The 22571-nt window shown below is 32.3% G+C and overlaps 1 protein-coding gene across 1 annotated transcript in view; it reads right to left on the minus strand.

The window, feature by feature from the left end:
- LOC114325147 (UDP-glycosyltransferase UGT5-like) overlaps positions 1-22571 on the minus strand; it is a 44272-nt gene that overhangs the window by 10788 nt on the left and 10913 nt on the right. Inside the window, exons 2-3 of the mRNA XM_028273103.2 lie at positions 1131-1492; positions 537-759 (exon numbers count right to left, since the gene is read on the minus strand). Coding sequence (XP_028128904.2) covers positions 537-759; positions 1131-1492 — 585 coding nt within the window. The remainder of the gene's footprint in view (positions 1-536; positions 760-1130; positions 1493-22571) is intronic.

Genomic DNA, 22571 nt, shown 5'->3' on the forward strand with positions numbered 1-22571 from the left:
GATGTTTGGGTTAGGCCTTTTTTTGGACCAGTTATACTATACTACCTCCGTAACTTTGGAACCATTCATTTTAGAAAGATTATGCATAGGGCCTTTTTTATTTCAAATTTAATGTAGAACAATTTTGTATAGAAGGTTGTTTATGCTAAACCGCACAGTTTTAGAACTATTGGCGAAAAACTTAAAATACTACGAATTTACCGATTTCTCCCCTCTCTCCCCCCAAACCCGACGCTCAAAATGGTGTGACTTTTTTCTGGACATTGTGTGGACCATATAGAACAATTTGGTGTTGAAGGATAACTTTCACTTTGGATGTCTGGGTTATGCCATCTTTTGGATCAACTATACTATACTACTAGTGTTATTATACACAATTACAATCTTACATTTATTGATATAAAATAAAAATGCATTTTTATTATTTTTTAGTATTATAACTACATACATGTCATAAAAAATGAAAAAAAAAAGAATAAGTATTAATACAGGACAAATTATACAAACAACAGAAAGTAATAAAAACTAGGACTTACCAAGAATATCCTGTTGAGGGCACCATTTTTTAGTCATTACATTCTCAGGTTTATCGGGAAGATAGTCAGTTTCCCATTTCCATAAAACTTTGTAAGGTAGTTCTCCCAATGCAGCAACAATTTCTTTCCTTATTTTCTCAGTCAGATTGGCACTTTTTACGTTTGATCCCAAACTGAAGTAAACTACTCCTTGTAAAGCGGAGTCTAGGTATTCTTGTATATCCTAAAAAGAATCAAATAGTGCAGTAGTCTCGTATTAATGTACTTAGGATGATCGAGGAAATTTATGAAGTTGCAAGTTAAGTAGCTCTTCCGTCATGTTCTGCTCCTGGTAAGGCTAGGTAAGGTATTTTTAAGTATCTTATCAGTCTGGAGATTACAAGGGCTTGGGAACCCAACATGATGCAGCATCACATCATTTATTTTCAACTCGCAGGTGTCCATAAAAATTACTAGATGGAAATAAGGTGATATAGCATCTTATTCACTACACGCAAAAAAAATAAATGTTACCAGAGCTATCTGAAAAATTTTCAGACTGCCTCAAATACCTACCCAAACTATTTTCCAGCTCTGGGATCAATACTTACTTACTTTAGGTAACGGTTTTCTCTCCTTGATATGCATTTGATTAATCTCAATTATGTTCGGAACATTCGGTCTTACATTATGAATAATGGGATTCACATTTATTAACAGCAAACTAATATTTCTTTCTAAATCTCCTAAGTAAGGCATTTCTTCCCCAAAATGTTTCCTAGCAATCTTATCCGCCTTAGGAAGTGCATACCAGTAATAAAACATCCTGTACCAAATATTGTACAGAAAACTTTGGACCTTTTCTAAGAATGATAACTTTCCTGAGAAGTTCAGCATCACGTCGGGTGATACGATTGGATGAGTTGGGTTGCCCATGGCGTCATGGGAGTGAAGGTATAGTCCCAGTGAGGAGATGCCTGAAAATAAAAACCTATGTAAATATCAACAAAAATTTTTTTTTGGATTTTTAAAATATGAATAGGTAGTTATCTTCATTTTTATTTATTTCAATACTCTAATAAAAATAATAGATACAACTCTTTTGCACAAACCAATAAAGATTCATTTTCTTTGGAATGCTAATTAGAGGTGATTTTCACGATTTTTTTTACCAAAAAAAGTGATCAACTTTATTTTGAGAGTAACTTATTTTTTTTTGATGCTAGGAACTTTTTTAAGAAACAAGAATAAAGCTTATTTTAAACACTTTAAAAAACTCACCGAAAAGTGCTTCATTTTTCATTCACGTTGAAATATTTGATTTGGAATTTGACGAATAAGAACCTGCTCTTCCTTATCTACAACTCTGCTTCTGATGAGTCAACAGACTTCATGCATACACTATTTTTTTCTTTTTTTTATAAGCTACAGTTCTGCTACGATAATTTTTTTCTATAAAATATTCACTTTTTCAGTTATTTACGAAAAAGTGTCTCAAAACGTATTTTTTTTTTGTTGAAAAATGAACAAATTTTACTCGCAAGTAACTCGAAAAGTATTTACTTTGTGAAAAATGTCTATAGAACAAAAGTTGCTTAGAATTAGTCAGTTTATCCAAATACCGACTTACCTTGAACGTATAATTTTTCAATCCCCGAAAAAGGGTGGGACTCACCCCAGGGCAAAAGCACACATCGGCACAATACCACTTTTTCTTTGACATGTTCGCGCTGTGTATGCCAAATTTCATGTCAATCCAAGCGGCAAATTCGGAGATTTTGCAATATTTTACCGTGAGTGAATGGGCTATATAATTATAGGAAATTACTTAGCGTGCAAAAATGTCTATTTTCGTGCACGCGTTTTAGTTTAGAAAGTTTTACTTTTCCGCACGCGTGTTACTTTTCCGCACGCGTTTTACTTTTCCGCACGCGCTTTACTTTTCCGCACGCCAGTTAATTTAGATATGTTAATTAGGGTGGAGCGTTGTTATATGGAGAAAAATAAAATATCAATTTTTACAAACGCGGGGTGCGGAATCGACGCTACTGTGGGAAAGGATTGGAAAAGTTAATTGTCATTTTTTTATATTTTGACTCTAACATCTGCCCCAACGTGAGTCAAATTTTGAAATTTGAAAAAAAAATGTTTTGCATTTTTACCTACGCGGGGTGCGGTACCAATTCGCTTCTAGGATATGAATCGAAAACTTCAATAACACTTATTTCTATTTTTATCAGAATAACTACTCCAGCGCTACTTAAATTGATCTATTTTGAATTTTGCGCCAACCCCCGACCTAAAGCTGCAACCAAAGAGTTATAACCTGTCACAGGAGTCGACCTTCACTCTCCCACTCAATTTTAATTATAAGTTAGTAGAACATAAAACAATATTGGCCAGAATTATTATAGTGTTCCACGATAAGAGTATAACATTATTGAAACCTTATGAAGGCAGGAAGGACGAAGACGGTTACAAAGAGAAGCTATTAAAATTTGGTGAGGATAGCAAGAAATTGTTTGATATTGCAACTTGCAAATGTTTAGAGTTCAGATATTGCAACTGTCCTAGAAACCGAAAGATTCCAATACCAGAACGAAATTTCTTAATCGACCAACGAACTGGCCATAAAATAATGATTAATAGTTTGGAGTTTAGATCATGAAGCGACCAAAAAAAGAATGTGTGTGTACTTTGTACGCACGTAAGAAGTTATGCTTCTATTATATGATTTAAACGAAATTAATATACTGTTTATTTGTATTTTATTTAGATATTAAACTAATTTATACTTACTACTTCTCAAACATTTTTATTAAAACAGTGCCAAAAATTAAAATAATACAAGAATAAAACACACAGAAACACATTAAAAATGCCACAAATGATTTCTGAACATTAATTGTCGGAAATTTTTTTAACTAAATACGTATATTCTGAAAATAAAATTATATAATAAATATACTTACAATCATAAAATGTATAAAAAAAATAAAAAAAATAAAAGTTTCCATTGGGATTCGAACCAGCTTTTATCAGCGCGGTTGGTATTGGGGTTCATTCGCCTTGAATGCTTCGCCACGGAGGCAATGCGTCATTATTTGCGAAGATCGACTAACTAAACGGATTAAACTTTTGAAATTTTGAATTAAATCAAATTATTTTGATTTTGAATTGAAATGATTTAGAATTGAAAAAATACAACAAAACATAGAGTAAGAAAACAATATATTAGGTGAATATTGATAGAATTTTTGATGGTAATCAAATTATGTAAATAAAAGTATTACATACTAATCATAGATACTATGTATTTTGGTAGGTTCAAATAGGTATAGGTACCTACCTATGGAATTTTTTATTAGGATACTGATATGTACATTTAACAATTATTATTACGTACCTGTTGCTTTTAAAAATTATTTAAAAGTCACTACAGTTATAAAACTTTCTTGTTTCTGTCCTCACAACAGTAAAACTAATATATTAGGTATACAACATTTGTTTACCTCCATATTGAACAATTATTTATTATTGACAGATCATTTCAACATCCAATCAGAGCCCGTATAACGACTAATACAATACCATACTGTCGGTGTGCGCATGCGCGCAGATTAACAATAAATTCACCCTCAATCTCAATCGCGCCTAAAGAAGTGTAACTTCCAAAATTGAGATGGATTTACATAGTTTACACCAACAAGAACAACGTGAAGAACAAAGAGTCTTGCAAATAGGGGTGGCATGTATTCCTAGTACTTTAGATTACCTACAACTTCAAAGGATACGACCAAATGTTCAACAGCCAGATACATTAAACAAAAGCGGTGAAATTGAGAACTTTCAATCGCAATCGATTATTTTCACTTCTTCACTCACAATGACTGATGTCACATTTCCGGTTGTTGCCAGAACATTAGATCGTTATGGGGTTTCAGATCGTGCTGGAGTAGCAATCATTTCTGCAGCTTTCCACGACATTGGTCTTATTACTGAAAAGGATTCATCACGGGTTATAGACAGAAATAGAGTTCGACGAGCTCGTCCTAAAGCTAGTACTTTGTAACTCTATTCTGACCTTTATTTCCTCGAACTCTATCGATGAAAATCAAATAATGGCTGTTGGTTGTGATGGGACTGTCAATAACCAAGGAAACAAAGGTGGCGTTATTCGTTTATTGGAAATCAAGTTTCCACCTCCACTCCAATAGATCATATGCCAACTACACGCCAATGAACTGACACTGCGTCATCTTTTTCAATATCTAGATGGCACCAGAAGTGGACCAAAAGGTTTCACAGGCCCCATTGGCAAGGCAGTTACTTACTGTGAAGTATTACCCATTGTTCCGTTTGATGCAATTAAATGCACGTTGCCCGATATTACCAAATCGACACAGGAATTAAGCACCGATTAACTATATCTACTACAAATGTCAGTTTATCAATAGTGGACATTGCGATGAAAATTTTGTGAAAAAAAATCCTGGTGAACTAGTTCACCCTAGATGGTTGACAATGGTTAATCGGATATTGAGATTATATGTCTCAATCCAAACTCCGTCAGAAAATCTAATTATACTAAGTACATTTATTTTAACCGGCTATGTTCCTATATGTAAAGTATGTCCCTGTAAGTTGTATCCATATGGAAACCTTTTTTATTATTAATTTTACGAAAAAAAGTCATTCTTCATAAAAAGCTCTGCATGGTCCAAAACCTAAGATTCAACCATCAGATATACAATTTTATGAATATTATACGAGGTATGTCAAAAAGTTTGAATTTCACTCAAGAGTAAAGTAGCTTTATTTTTCACAATATTGAAAATTACTATAATGAAAAGTTGTTTGGAATTAAAAACTATATTCTAATATGCAATTACATCCTTCTAATTAAAAATTTTTTGAAGTTATACTTCTTTAGGCGCGATTTCATTGAGGGTGAAATTTTATTAATCTGCGCGCATGCGCACACCGACCGTATGGTATTAGTGGTTATACGGGCTCTGATTGGGTGTTGAAATGATCTGTCAATAATTGTCCAATATGGAGGTTATCGGTAAACAAAAATATTGTATATATTAGTTTTTATTGTTATGAGGACAGAAATAAAATCAAATTTATAATTATAGTGACTTTTTAAATAGTTTTGAAAAGCCGCAGGTACGTAATTCTAAATGTTTCAGTTGTATTCCAATAAAAAATTATCTTCATATCTATCTATTTGGAAAATGTAAAAAAAATAATGTAGTTACCTATTAGTAGGCAATGCTTTAATTTTCATAATCTGATTACGAACAAACTTTCTACAAATCTTCATCTAATATATCGTTTTCATACTTTATATTTTGTTGTATTTTAGTTCGACAAAAATCCAACTAATAATTTGATTAAATTCATATAAATAAACAAAATGTCAAAAAGTTTATGGTGTAAACGTTTAGTTTGTGTATATTCCCACATGACGTATACGCGAAGGTGGTGCAGTGGGAAATCGCTTCGACATTCGTACGGCGCGATAGACGTGGAGTGGGTTCAAGCCCCCAGCAAGTTGTTATTTTTTTATTTTTTTTATTTTTTTTATAGATTTTATGATTGTAAGTATATTATTATATATTTTTTTTCAGAAAATACGTATTTAATTAAAATTTTTGGCAACAATTATTGTTCAGAAATCATTTGTGGCATTTTTCAATGTGTTTGTGTGTGTTTTATTCTTTTATTTTTTTAATTTTTGGTATTGTTTTAATAAAAATTTTTGGAAAGTAGTAGAGAAATTATTTAAAGTATATTGATTTCGTTGAAATCATATATAGTCCTGTCGCCAGGGGGGTACAACGGCCTTCTTAATTCAGATGGACTTACCCAAGTTTTTTTTATGTATTTTGGCCCGTAGAACACGAATTTTTTGGGTAACAGTTGATCCGGATGTCGATAAGATTGTTATAAACAAAGAAGTTGAGGAATTACATAACAGCGATTTCTCGCAAAACAAAACATTTTTTTGTATTTTTTGGGTCATTCTAACCAAAAAATGTTCATACAATTTTTTTCGTAGGATGCATAGTTTTCGAGATCAACGCGGTTGAACTTTCAAAAAATCGAAAAATTGCAATTTTTGAACCCCAATAACCTTTGAATAAAAAATAAAATAGCAATTCTGCTTACCGCCTTTAAAAGTTTGAGTCAAATTATATCTGTTTTGAATATTTGTATTGCTAACAATTTATTTTTTGATTGTTAAAAAAAGGTATAAACACATAGTGTTTCTCGTGCCTAATACATGCGTTTTAATGCATGCTACGTAGAAATAGACACGCTTGCACTTTTACCTATTCTACCTACTCGTTCGATTTTAAATGAGAAATCATTGAAAACATCACTCAAACACTAGGTGTTTGTAGCTTTTTTTACCAATAAAATAATAAATTTTTAGCAATACAAATAACTAAAACCGATATAATTTGACTTGAACTTTCAAATGCGGTAAGCAGAATTGCTATTTTATTTTTTAATCAAAAGTTATTCGGGTTCAAAAATTGCAATTTTTCGATTTTTTGAAAGTTCAACCGCGTTTATCTCGAAAACTATGCATCCTACGAAAAAAATTGTAGGAACATTTTTTGGTTAGAATGGCCCAAAAAATACAAAAAAATGTTTTGTTTTGCGAGAAATCGCTGTTATGTGATTCCTCAACTTCTTGGTTTATAACAATCTTATCGACATCCGGATCAACTGTTACCCAAAAAATTCGTGTTCTACAGGTCAAAATACATAAAAAAAACTTGGGTAAGTCCATCTGAATACAGGAGGCCGTTGTACCCCCCCTGGCGACAGGACTAATAATAGAAGTATAACTTCTTACGTGCGTACAAAGTACACACATTCTTTTTTTTTGAAAAATTATGGATAACTAACATCATTTTCAGTTATTTCAATTCTGATAACTCTTTTATTATTAATTTTACGAAAAAAAGTGATTCCTAATAAAAAGTTCTGCATGGTCTGAAACCTAAAATACAACCATCTTATGTCAAATTTTATCAATTTTATACAAGGTATGTCAAAGAATATGAATTTGGCTCAAGAGTAAAATACCTTTATTTTTCACAATATCGAAAATGTTATTATGAAAAGTTATTAAGAATTAAGAACCATGTTTCAGTATGTAATTACATCCTTCTTATTGAAATATTTTGAACTATAAAGGTACTTTACTTTTGATCTAAATTTATCTTTTTTGACACACCTCGTTTAAAATTGACATAAGATTGTTGTATTGGTTGTATTTTAGGTTTTAGAGTATTTTAGACCATTCAGAACTTTTTATTGCGAATCACTTTTTTCGTAAAATTAATAATAACAGAGTTATTAGAATTAAAATTACTGAAAATAATGTTGGTTATTCATAATTTTTCAAAAAAAAATTTTTTTTGATTAGAAGGATGTAATTGCATACTAGAATATAGTTTTTAATTCGAAACAACTTTTCATAATAGCAATTTTCAATATTGTGAAAAATAAAGCTACTTTACTATTGAGTGAAATTCAAACTTTTTGACATGCCTCGTATAATACTCATAAAATTTGATATCTGATGGTTGAATCTTAGGTTTTGGACCATGCAGAGTTTTTTATGAAGAATAACTTTTTTTCGTAAAATTAATAATAAAAAAGTTTTCCATATGGATACAACTTACAGGGACATACTGTATATGGTTCAGGATCAAGACTAGACTAGTTTGTATTTTTGGTGCCAAACATTTATATGATACGATAAAATTGTCGCGCTATTTGCCAAACTACTTGAAGAATGTTATTGTCCCAGTCATACAGAGAAATGCATTCTTTGGACATTCAGAGAATCTACTACTAGGAATGTTAGCCGACAACAGGTACGTCAGAGAAGTTGCACTCGCAGAATATTGAAGATCAGGGAGATATCATACATAGGAGCCTTACATATCTTCCAAGTACCTACTTTAAATATGGATACTAATGATTACATCAATACGATAGATTGGAAAACCAAGACAGAACCTTCACTTACGAAGAATTTAAGTACCGAAAGGATATCTCAGGCCATCATAGGCCATCACGGAAAAATTCCGTGTCACACACAATCCTCTGAAAGGTGTGTCAAATTAGTTACAGAAGCAAATGCTGCCCTCTGTGCGTCACAGAGGAGGGACGGATTCATTAAGAATAAACTCAAATCATGCCTTTTCATGCCTAAATTTCATACTATGAAAGACTATCGTTCACAATGTTATATTGACTATTTTTCTTTTTTTTCTTTATATTCTAGTTCTAATAGCTTAAATAAATGAATAAAACATTATCGTTGACTATCGAATTTTTTTTAGAAATTTTTTTTTACAAAATTCCAAAATTTTAATCACCGTCGGGCACTTTTCCGACTGAAAATACGAAAAAATGTCATCTAAGTTTTTTATTCGAAAATGAAAGACACATCAATTCCGCATTCCGCACCCCGCGAAAATGAAATTCGAAAAAATAAATTTGCGCTCCACCCTAATGTTAATATGGCCTTAAAGTAATTATTATACATGCAATAAACTAATATTTAGATATTATTTACTAATTTATTTCAAATATGTCTTATTGTGTTCATGTTTTAATTAAATTAACGCGATTATTTCATTCATAGGAGATTCTTACCAATAGAAAGCTACAGAAATCTGAATTAAATTGATAATTTTTGATAATTGCCCGTCGTTAAGTATATTACGTCAGATGCCCTTCGTTGCTACGAAAAAATACATTCAGTGACATTAATGACAATAAATTAATGTTTTAAAAATTATAAAAGTGATGACTTTCAATCGTCAAATATTTATAAATACTTTGTGTGTAATTGTACTAATTTGTACTTACATAAATAAATTACAATAAAGTTTTGGTTTTGGACAGTTTTATTCATGAAATAATCGCAACAAATTGCACTCGAACTCTAAAATTAATATAGAATTTTTGCCCTCGTGACACTTTGACATAATTTCACTCGCCTTTGGCTCGTGAAATTAAAACTGTCAAAGTCTCACTCGGGAAAAATTGAATAATTTTAGAGCTCTTGTGCAATTACTACTGATTATTTCATTCATAGAAGATTCTGACCAATAGAAAGCTACAGAAATCTGAATTAAATCGATAATTTTTGATAATCTCCCGTCGTTAAGTATATTACGTCAGATGCCCTTCGTTGCTACGAAAAAATACATTCAGTGACATTAATGACAATTCATGTTTTAAAAATTATAAAAGTGATGACTTTCAATCGTCAAATATTTATAAAAATTGTGTGTTTAATGGTACTTACAAAAAAATAAATTACAATAAAATTTTGGTTTTGAACAGTTTTATTCATGAAATAATCGCAACAAATTGCACTCGACCTCTGAAATTAATATAGAATTTTTGCTCTCGTGACACTTTGACATAATTTCACTAAAACTGTCAAAGTGTCACTCGGGAAAAATTCAATAATTTCAGAGCTCTTGTGCAATTACTACTGATAATTCGATTAAATAAAATAATTTTGACATCATATTCGAAAGTCAAATCAGTAGACAATAACAGTGGTTTTGAATCGTGCGTCGTCATGGAAACCAAGATCGTCGTCATGCTAACCAATTATGCTGAAAGTTTGGTTTTGACAACCTTGTCAAAGAATTAATTTGTGTATGTATTTTCATATTAATTAAATTAATCGATTAAGATTTGGTTATTTTTTAAAGACTCGTAGAAAAAATATTGTTCCTAACGCTTGCAGAAAGTCTCATTTCCGCACTCGACTACTTGCCGAACTCCCGCTTCGCGTCGTTCGGCAAACTGCAGTCGCGTGCGGAAAAGTATGACTTTCTGCACTTGTTAGGAAAATAACTATTTTCTACAACCACTATTCAAAGTGCACTTTTGTGCACGGTTTTATGTTAGCAAACTTGATATTTTCTCACAGTATAAGATATTTGACATTAGTGTGCAGAAAAGTGACGTTTCTGTGCCGCAAAGTTCTTTTCTGAACAGTTGACTACCTCATTCTGAGTAACGTTATATTCTGTTTACATCCGTGGACTACCGCATTCTGAGTAACGTTATATTCTGTTTACATCCGTGGTTAAACTTTAGACAAATATATAACCTATAAGACAATTATTATATTTAACTATAGCATAGAAACTAAATTATGGATGTTACAACTGTTTTATTGTACAATTTTATTCTTATTAAACATTTTATAATTATCAAATAACCAATAAGGATTTAGCAACCTGTGCAAGAGACGTCGAATGAAGTAGGTTTTGTGTAAATCCGCGACTGCATAAATATAATGTCAATAATGTGTAATAATTGTTTAAATTTAAACAAATTAAGGCAGCGCATTAATTTTTTAACTGATTTATGTTCAATTTATTTAGGTATAAGGAATTTAAATTGATTAGTAGGTATTAATTAAATACAGTTTAAAATTTATCACATAGGTACCTATTATAATTAATCGTCGTTTGGAAATTGTGATTTTTATTTTTAGGAAAAACTGTGCTTGTAGAAAAAGTATAGTGTGAAACACGTGCAGAAAGGTAATTTCTCACTCGTTTGAATTGCGGCACTCGCTTGCGCTCGTACCGCAACTTTTCAAACTCGTGAGAAATTAGTACCTTTCTGCACTTGTTGCACAATAAACTATAACTTTACACCAAAAACACTCAAATAAAAATTCACAGCAATTAAATTGTGCGTAGAAACATGTTTCTCCCGGTTTACTTCGAGAAAAATTTTCCTCGGCAAATGCGGGGTTTTCCAACAAGATACTTTAATTTTAAACTAAAATTTTAGGTACCTAAGTAATTATTGATTAATAATTAAATAATTTCGTGACCTAAAAACCCTTTTGGTATAGATTATGTATATTTCCAGAAGCCGATGGAAATTGAATGAACATTTTAGCAACAATTATTTTGTCAATTAACAATTTACGGTCGCTACATGTATATTAACCATAATAATTATGATACATAAAATTAATTATGATTTTTGTATAAAAATAACTATGATTTTGTATCTTTTGTATAAAAGAAAGAACGTTTAATTGCGATGAGTGGTTCCTGAGATACAACTGGTCAAATTTGACCGGCATGTACGGCGAAGACATAAACAATAGGATGGTAATTTTTGAACCATCACCTTTTTATTTCGGTCCTCTTTCGCCACACAAATTTTAATATCTTTAAAATACTCATAATATATAACTATTATAATAATAAAAACTAGCGGTGTTACGACTGAAAAATACCAAAAATACCAAAATTCCAATCAAAAATTAGGTTGGACAAAATGGAATCTCAAAGTTCGAAATCGGTGTACGTTAAAAAATAGTATAATATTGTACAAAAAGTGTGAAAAAATTGTACAACACATTTTCTCATGTATTGTACACTGTACTTTTTCTATGGATCGAAATAAAATACATACAGGGTGTCCCGGAAAATAGTGCGTTCCTTAAAGGTATAGGTATAAGGCACCATGTAGAACAAAAAACTCTTATAACATTTTTTTCTAAATTCAACCGTTTGACCAAAAAACTATAAAACATTTTGGAACGCAAATTCAAATCTGGCAACTCTGTGAAGTACAAAAATCTAAACGTAAATAGTCCCATGTTTAGTAAACAGATAATTTGGAAGAATGCTGTTTAGTGTCGACGCCGAAAATGTTTTTGAATAGTGTGTTCATGAGTAATATTATGATATTATGTTGTTTATTTATGGCAGATCAATAAATGGAGAGGCATAATACCTACTAAAATTTTTTCAAAATGTTTTGCTGGAATTTCTCGTCGTATGAGTGCATGTTACTCTATGAATTCATGTGTTCGCAAAAGTGGTGGTTCATTTAAAACATGTGTTTTCATCTTAAAATATGTAAGTATAATTCGTTTAAAATTATGCCATATTTCAACTACGTTTAAAAAAAATTATAGTAAACAAAAATAGTAAGTATTAGGTTGGATTCTTTTAAATAGGTACTGTAAGACACAAACGAGTTCTTATTCACCAGTGCGTAACATGTTGCCAGATTATTTAATTTTCTGAAGATTAAAATTCAGGTATATGGAAACCAATGTAATCTTTTTTTTGTAACCGGTTAACTTTAGAAAAAAATGGTATAGGACTTTTTTTGTTCTAAATTGTGTATTCTATCCATACCTTAAAGGAATGCACTATTTTCCGGGACACCCTGTATACATGTAGGTATTTAATATTCTTAAAATTTATATAGGCACGTTATTTATTTATAATTCTAATTAACAGTTATTTTTCAACAATTTTGAAAGGTAATTCCTGGTAAGTCTTGCTTCAACACATTTTGTTTGACAACATTAATTGTGTTTGTATTGTATATGTTAGATACAATGGAGACGGCGATCATATGTATGCAAAACGAGGAGAACCCGCGAAAAAAATATTTCTCACTGCAATGGCCGACTTTTCTCACTGCGTGAGAAATTGTTCGTTTTGAATGTCTGTAAGTAGTGTGAGAAGTTGCACATTGTATAGCATCCATAGAAAAATGTATTTTCTAGGCTTCCCATAGAGCAATTTTCTTCATTCTTTTTTTGTTCCCATGTAACTCAAGTAGAGCCATGTAACTAATGTATTAAATGCCAAAGTTGCTTTTGTTTTGTTATAATAAATTAATTTATTTTTTATAACAAAAATGTGTAATTTGTTATAAAAAAGATTGATTAAATAATTACACTACTTTCAAATGAGAATATTTGTATTTTAAACGTTTAAAGGTACACTTGTGTAAGTATCTAAAAAAAAGTATACAACTGGAAAAATATGTAATTTTATTGTCTTAAAAATAAATTCATTTATTATAACAAAACAAAAGCAACTTTGACATTTAATAATGCATTAGTTCGATGGCTCTACTCGAGTTAACGGGAACAAAAAAAGACTGAAGAAAATTGCTCTATGGGAAACCGAGAAAATACATTTTTTTAACGTATACTGATTTTGACTTTGGGATTCCATTTTTTTCAATTTCATTTTTGATTGAAATTTTGATATTTTTTGTTATTTTTCACTCGTAATGCCGATAGTTTTTATTATTATAATATATGTTATGAGTCTTTTACGAAATAGGATCGAAATAAAAAGGTGATGGGTCAAAAATTACCATCCTATTTTTTATATCTTTGCCGTACATGCCGGTCAACTTTGGCCGGTTGTATCTCAGGAAACACTAATCTTAATTAAATGTTTTTTCTTTTAAAAGAAGTGTCCTGATGTGTTCTTTACAATACCGTTTTCATGATTTAATTTAATTTAATAGTTACCGAGATTTTCTCTTTGTTTATAAACCAAAAAATTGTTTATAATTTTAAAATATTCCTGAAGCCGCTTAAGTAGTCCAATTTCAATTCTGTAAAGTACTTAGATAGGTATAGTCAGGGCCGCGCCGTCCACGTGTGCAATGTGTGCGGCGCACACAGGCGTCAGCAAGTAAGGGGCGCCACTAGAGTTTTCACAAAAATTTTAGGCGGATCAAAATAACACCAATTTTTTTTTTCAGCTTCTACCAAACATTGGAATATCATAAAACAACACTTTGCAAGTCTGGCTTTAAAGCATTTATCTAATACACGCTGGTCCAGCAGAATTGATGCTTTTAAAGCCATTATACAAAAATTTGTCAGAAATTTATTATGCTTTTTCTGATATAACGCATTAGGATAAAGATCATGATTGAAATTATCAAGCTAGATGTTTACATAGGAGAGAGAATATCAACATTTACATTCATATGCTACGTTGTGCAGTCTACATACCTATGGTATAAAGTTCGGATGAAAGTTAACTTCGTTAACAAAATTTTTCAAGCGTAAACAATGATTATCCAGCTGGCTTTAAATGCTTTACAAGAGGTAAAACAATCGTTGCTACAGTTTCGGACAGATATCAAAATGAATGATGTGATTACTACAGCAAAAATGAAACTGCAGAGAAGCTGGATGTGGAGCCCAGTTATCAACCAGCCACACAGTTACGGCTTCGGAAAAAGCTGACAGTTCGATTACGAACATAAAGACGAACCGATTTTGGATCCTAAAATGTCATACAAAGTTAGTGTCTTTCATTGTGTTCTCGAGCAAGCATTAATGTCAGTAAATGAAAGATTTTCATATTGGAAGATCACGTTAATTCTTTCAAATCGTTATGTAATTTGAACAATAGTACAGAAAACTCACAATTAAAACTTTTTTGTAGAAATTTGGAAAAAAACAGATTTAATGATCATCTATATATTACAGAGGGAGACGATTTGTTTAAAAAATTATATGAATTATACAGCTCAGCCTTTGTTAAAAGAATTAAATAATGCTGTTTGTAAAATTTTAAAATATATATTTTTAAAGTAATGTTTCTTCTTCTTGAAGTCCCTATCCGTGACGAATGTTGGCGATCATCATGGCAATCTTTATATTAGATATATCCGAGCTATGTAGAGCGGAAAAGCTGCCCAGATGTTGTGTTGAACCAGGTTTGAGGTTATTTTTTTCCAGGATGTTTTTTTCTTGCTGGACCTCGCTTTCCAAATATTTGTCCTTGCACGATGGCTTGTAGGAGGGCATATCTGGATTCATTTTGCATAATTTGTACAAAGCATTCTAACTTCGAGATTTGATGGTGGTCAGTACCTCTCGGTTCTTCTTCATTTTTCTGAGGACCTTCTCATTTGTGACCCGGTCAGTCCACTGGATTTTAAGAATTCTACGGTATAGCCATATCTCAAAGCTTACAATCTTCGGCACATATCTTCGTTCAAGGTCCACGATTCAACACCATAAAAAAGGACAGAGAAGACGTAGTAGCATCGCAGCATTCTTACTTTTATACCAAAAGAGAGGTTGAGACTCTTGAAAAAGGCCCCCATATGGTTGAAAGTGGATTTAGCTATTCCAATGCGCGCTCTTATATGTGATTTTGTAATTTTGTTCATAAGGACTTGTAGGTCTTCTAGGTTGTCCACAAATATTATGGTGTCATCTGCATACCTGATGTTATTTAGCAAGTACCCGTTTAGTAGAATTCCTTTTTCAGTTTCGTTCAAAGCTTCCATATTCTTTCATAATTCATAGTAGAGATTGAAAATTAGAGTGTACAAAATACAGCTTTGGCTCACTTCACGCACGATGTTCACGTATTCGGTGTATTCACCTTTACCTCTGAGGTTTGCAATCTGATTCCAGTAAATGCTGGAAGACGCGAAAAATGATTTTTTTCTGAAACAGATATTTATTTTCAAGTTTACCTGTACCTTTAGTTATTTATGTTGTTTATATTTAATAAGATTTATTTTTGCTTAATTATTTTAACTTAGTTTACTTTCCTGTTGAATATATGAGAAGTTTTAGTTATTTTTGTTGGGTTACAATAAATAATTGTTTATTTTCACATCATTTAATTTAACGAGACGATTTAAAAATATGCGTATTTTTGGGCGCCATTAAATATTTTGCACACAGGCGCTAACACGTGCTGGCGCGGCACTGGGTATAGTGCCTTTTTATACAAAAATCGTAGTTATTCTTATGTACCATAATTATTATGGTTATTATAGCGACCGTAAATTGTTAATTAACATAATAATTGTTGCTAAAATGTTCATTTAATTTCCATCGGCTTCTGGAAACCTAATCTATACCAAGAGGGCTTTTACGTCACCAAGTTATTTAATCATTGATAAATAACTAAAATTTTAGTTGAACATTAAAGATTTTGTTGAAAAAACCCGCATTTTCCGAGGAAAATTTTCGTCGAAGTAAATCGGGAAAAACATGTCTCTATGCAGAATTTAATTACGGTGAATTGTTATTTCTGTGTGTTTTGGTGTAAAGTTAAAATCTTTGGAATTTTAGAGCAATAATTGAAAAAACACGATTTGGTGGCACCATTTTGTTTATAAAAAAAGTAGCACACTATCTGCGGACTTTGCATACCTATATTATTAATATGTAGAATCAAAATATTCGACTCCAGCAATAAAATTGCTGGTAAATAACTTTTCCCAAAAATGGCCTCTTCTTTACGTGCAATCTCCGCGACGGAGATTGGAAATCATCATGGCTATTCTGATCTTAGATGCTGCTGTGAATAGTTCGGTTGATGTGCATCCGTACCATTCCCTCAAGTTAAGCAACCATGTGCTTCTTCTCCTTCCTACACTTCTCTTGCCCTGGATTTTCCCCTGTATAATTAATTGAAGTATGTTGTATCTCTCATTACACATAACATGTCCCAGGTATTGCAGCAGCTTTCGTGTCTTGATGGTTTCCAATATTTCCAGTCTTTTGTTGACTCTTCTCATGACTTCGTTGTTTGTTACATGCTCGATCCATGATACCTTCAGGATCCTTCTATACACCCACAGTTCAAATGCTTCCAACTTTTTAGTAGTAAACGCGTTAAGTGTCCATGCTTCTATCCCGTGGCCGTAAAAATGGCCTATTCTCCAATAATCTGCCCAGACTATAATGTTTTTGGATCTCTATACTGGTTTTTAAGACTAATTTCCACTTTATACCGCCTCTGTGGCTCAGTGGTTAAGAGGCTATCTTTGGATTTAAGGGTTGTGAGTTCGAATCCCAGCTGTGTTTTAAAGTTTTCGTTATTAAAAATTAATTATTAAAAAAAATTCTATCCTTGTAGGATCGGTACTCACCGAAGGGACAGCAGACGTTCGGATACAATTAGCGTCTCTTTGTAAAGACAATGTCAACCGCCTCTGTGGCTCAGTGGTAACAGACCCAACCTTTGGATTCAAGGGTTGCGAGTTCGAATCTCAGCTGGATAACAAATTTTGCATTTATTAAAAATTAATAAATGAAAATAGTTTCTATCTCTGTGGTATCAATACTCACCGAAGAGACCGCAGACCTTCGGATACAATTAGCGCCTCTTTGCTAAGACAATGAAGTCAACTTTACTTAGTAACAAGACATTTACTTAACACACACACACTACAAATTACACTATCTGATAATTCAAATCTCTGTACCATGCCAATGGTCATTAGTTATTGGGGCATTAAGCTAAATAAAAAAAATGTGTTAACAATACATTATAAAGGAATTTAAAGAATGACTAACTAAATTTTTGATAAAAGTTGATTTGTGGCGTTTTGCTTTTAAGTCCTCATATTGTTTTATAAATATATTTAATAGTAGATTATACCACGAGTCAATGATGATGGCTATTATTCCCGAGGAATATTTACGAACCGAGCCGCGTTAGCGGCGAGGGAGCAACATTCCGAGGGAATGAGAGCCATTATTGCGAGTAGTATACTCTACTTTATCTACGACAAATTAATTAATTTAAGATTTTTAATGAACAACTTTATTTGTTAAAAACATTAAAATTAGTAATAGTACAATTAATAAACTGAATTGGTTGAGAATCATCATTAACTTTAGTAGAGTTTTTAATACAAATATTTGGGATCTCGATTGCTGTAGAACAAGAAGATGGTACATTACTGTTTATCTCTTTAGCGATAGTATCTGCTGTAGTTGCCTTGTTTCTCATAGACTGATCAATGTATCCTTTAGCTACCTGTGTTGACTTCCAGCCCCCATGACGCTTTAATCCAGTTAAATCGCCTCCTCCATCAATATACATAGATTTAATCATTGAATAGAATGACCATAATGAAGACGGTTTATATTTTGCACTTAATTCAGCGAAATAGGCCAGCAGAACATTTTCGGAAAATGATTTCGCGTTGTTTCGAACACGCCATTCGTTGAAGGTTGCCTACGTTTTATTATAAATGGATTTCGATGTTTCAGGTATTAAGATACCTAGATGCTGTTGCTGTAGCTAGTTCTACAATTTCTGGTGGTGTACAATTAAAAGATTCTTCATTTTCGTCCATCTCAACACAAACTGTCAAATATACTATTCGTTTGACAGTGACACTTTTTGAGGTTGATTATTTTGTTTCCGTGGTGAATTTTGTGATTGTTGTGCCAGAGGGATTAATAGCTATTAATCCCGCATTATTAATCCCTAAGGGATTATTATATTGCAAACACCACAAGTATAATACATATATTATGTATCAGTCGTAGATAAATTTTTTTAATGTTAAAACACTGTATGACAATACATAAGCTTCAAGCTGTAATTATTCATATTCCTACGCAAAATTCATTCATTACATAATTATTTATTTTAATTATATTATTTATTTTAGCAGAAATTAGCTAGTTTGCAAATAACCATTTGTAAAATGGAAAAATAATTGCTATTTTAATTATTGTAGTGTTAAACACGATAAACATAGGTAGCGATCACATAATGCTAAGAACAGTAAGAATTAACACCAAAAGAGAAAGAAGAATACTTAGACCAAGCAAAGAACAATAAATGTAAATACATGAACTAAAACAGAGATAAATCGACTACGGACAAAAACTGACAGAACGTACTGAACTAATAGACAAAGATGCACACCGTGAAATCCTCAATAGAAATTTAACGAATATGTACTATAATATCTGATATTATAATATCCGCAACCCCGCCATTGCCTGGTCCTATGTCCAGGACGAGAAAGGAGGAGGATTGTGCGTTGGGCTAACAACCCAACCACATAAAAATATTTTGTTATGGATTCGTCAAGATGCCTCGGAATTGGACTGAATAACACAATGACGACAAACGCTATGGTAAGAACTATGCATGAGATCGGCAAAACTAATCAGGTAGCAGCTGAGATAGACAAAACAAAATAGAAATTCTAGGAGTAAGCGAGGTAAGGTGGAAAGGATATGGAAAAACGAGACTACAAAATGGAAAAACAATCTTGTTCTCAGGACATACACAGGAAACTTCCAAACATGAGGGCGGAGTGGCCATAATACTGGGAAAAAATTGCAGCACGAGCATTGCTAGATTGGGAGGGTGTGAAAGATAAGATTATGTTAGCAAGGTTTAAAACGAGATTTCACAACTTTTCAATTATAAATGCTTATGCTCCCACCATCTACAAAAAATAGGTAGTGAAAGAAAAATTGTATGAGCAATTGCAAGCTGTATATGATAGAATAGAGGCAAATAATAAAAGTGATATTTTAATAGTGATGGGGGATATGAATGCCAAAATAGATGAAGATAATGAGGGAAAAGAGTTTGTAATGGGCAAGGAAGGCTTAGGAGAAATAAATGAAAATGGTGAAATGTTTACTGACTTTTTAGTTGGTGTTTATTAATTGTTGAAATTTAGTTTGGTGTTAGTGAGAGCTAAATTTATAGTTAAACTGCGAGCAGCAGCAAAGAGAACACCGAATAGAGAAAAATACAATGTCCACTGGATCGGAGATGGAGATGACATACAGAATCCACTGTTGAGGAACTTTGGAACAAGTATAAAGAGACGTTAAAGAAAACGGCAGAGGAAACAGTTTGCTACAAGAAAAACAGTGACAAACCCTGGACGACAAAAAAAAACATGGGAAAAGGTACAAGAACGTAAAAAAATTAAAGTCAAGTTACTAGGAATGAAAGATGCCGATGAGAAGCAACGATTAGAACAGAAATACTGGGAAAAACAAAGAAGTTAAAGGCAGTGCAAGAAATGACAAGAGATCATACCACAACGGACTCATTATTGAAGCTGAAAATGCGGCACGAGAAAACGACCTGAAAAAATTGTATGACATCACACGAACCTTGACAAGAACAAGCCGGAATTTTACTACTGAAATAAAATATAAAGATGGTGCCGTACTGAAAACATAACAACAAATTCTTACTAGATGGATGGATTATTATAGATGAATTATAAAACTGTTCTACTAAGGGTCCACACCACGCATAGTCCTTCTTCTTTTTCTTCTTTTTCTTATAATAGGCCTCTTGGCCTCTTCCTTTACCGATTTTGAGCTTGTATTCGTAGCTGTGATGTTGACTGCCAGCTATCTCGCCACCTTTTAAAGGGTCTTCCTATTGGTCTCTTGCCTGTTGGCTTCGAACCCCTGGCTATACGGGCTATTCTCTCGCTGCCCATTCTCGTCTCATGCTGATTCCACTCTCGTCGTCTCTGGCTTCCCCACTGTGCTATATTTTGTATGTTACAGAGATCTCTTATTCTGTCGTTCGGTATTCTGTCTCTCAGTGTTTTCCCAGTTATTGAGCGTTCTCATTTCTGATGTTCTCAGTATCCTCTTGGTTTCTGCTGTGTCACATCTTGTTTCTATCGCGATTTGATTCTATCATGATTTGTATATGCATACTTTCCCTTCCTGCCTCATATCTTTGTTTCTCCACCCAAGTAGCAATTTGTCGACGCGACAACGTTGTCTACCGCGTGGCAACGTTTTGTTACAACGTTGTTATTGCCTAGAAGACGACCCAATTCTGCACTAATTTGGTGGACGATTTTTGAGTTGTCTTGACGTTGCCTAGGCAACCTTAAGCGTTGCATAAGACAACTGAAGCGACTATAAAAAGTGACTGCGTGCAATGGTTGCTCAAAGAGTCGGGCTGGTTATGTTTTTTTACCTATATAAAAAGTAAACTATTTTGACAGCATATCAGGTATTTAAATTTATATAAATACATAAATAAGGACTTAAACAAAATTACCTGATGTGAAATTTATAAACGCATCTCAGATTACCGTCAAATATGGATATTCCACCTTTAAAAAACACACGCGCTCATTTTTTATCACCTTTTTAACAAAAAATATGTATATTTAAAAAATCTAATTTTAATATAAAAGCCAGAATTTATGTTAAAGATGTTTTGTATAAATTTAATGTATTGATGGTGCTTTTAAAGGTATTAGAAAATGCCTGCATTTTTTATATTTTGTGTTTTTATTTTCTTTACATCCCAAAAAAAACAAAATGGTGCATTAAACAACATAACCAATATTACTTAAAATATACCCTATTACCAACCATAAACGGATGAGACAACCGAGAAGTCCGACCGACTATCCCAACCACTTTAGAACGCACCCTCTTATTGGGTGACAGAGGTCATGTGACCAGTGCAATGAAGTGCATCATTCTCCTTAACAGCGTTGCCACATTTAGTAGATATCTACTGTTTTGGTATATTTTTGATATTATTTAAAAAATTCTAGTAGGCAATGTTTTTTTTTTAGATGTTTGGTATATTTCCATATTTTGTTATCACTAAAATAAAATTTGCTTTTTAATAGTATTCACCCCATTTCTAAATTAATTTTCAGACATTTTGTTACAATTTCCCAATGTCGTTACCGAAAATAAGATTCAGGACGTAGATGATGATAATAGATGGACAGAGAAATGAAACTGGTAAATACCAGATCTAAATAGGAAATCTTCATATAATTGGTTTGGAGAATTTTCAAAATGATTGTAACGCTCGGTTTCATAATCAGTTAAGGATTTTAAATTTTAAGTAAGTTGGTACCTACCTTTATCACAATTCATATATAGGGCTTTTCATTCACAGTCATTTGTTTCGAGCTTCTGTCATGTGTCACATAATATTAATATATCTACGTCATACGTTATTGTAATATAACAATGATACAAACCGATACAAACCAGAGACGTATGACGTAGATATATTAATATTATGTGACACATGACAGAAGCTCGAAACAAATGACAATCGATGAAAAGCCCTATGGGTAAATGTCAACTTTAAAGTGAACTTTACTTAATGTTTACTTTAAGTTGATTATGAAACCGGGCGATTTTGACAGGTAACCGTTAACACAGATTTTACTGTATTTACAGGGCCTAAAAAGAATCTAGGTACTGATTTCTATTGATTTTTTGAAAGCAAAACTACTATCCGCTGCAAGTTAATTCGGATGGAATTCAGACAAAATATGTACAAAAAGTACATATTTTGTCGGAGTTTCAGCCAAATTATCTTGCAACGGATACAGTACTGAAAGAGTAAGAACTGGCCTGGCAACCCTGTCTAGCAAAGCTGATACAAAGAT

The sequence above is a fragment of the Diabrotica virgifera genome, chromosome 5 (assembly GCF_917563875.1).
Source record: "Diabrotica virgifera virgifera chromosome 5, PGI_DIABVI_V3a".
NCBI lineage: Eukaryota > Metazoa > Arthropoda > Insecta > Coleoptera > Chrysomelidae > Diabrotica > Diabrotica virgifera.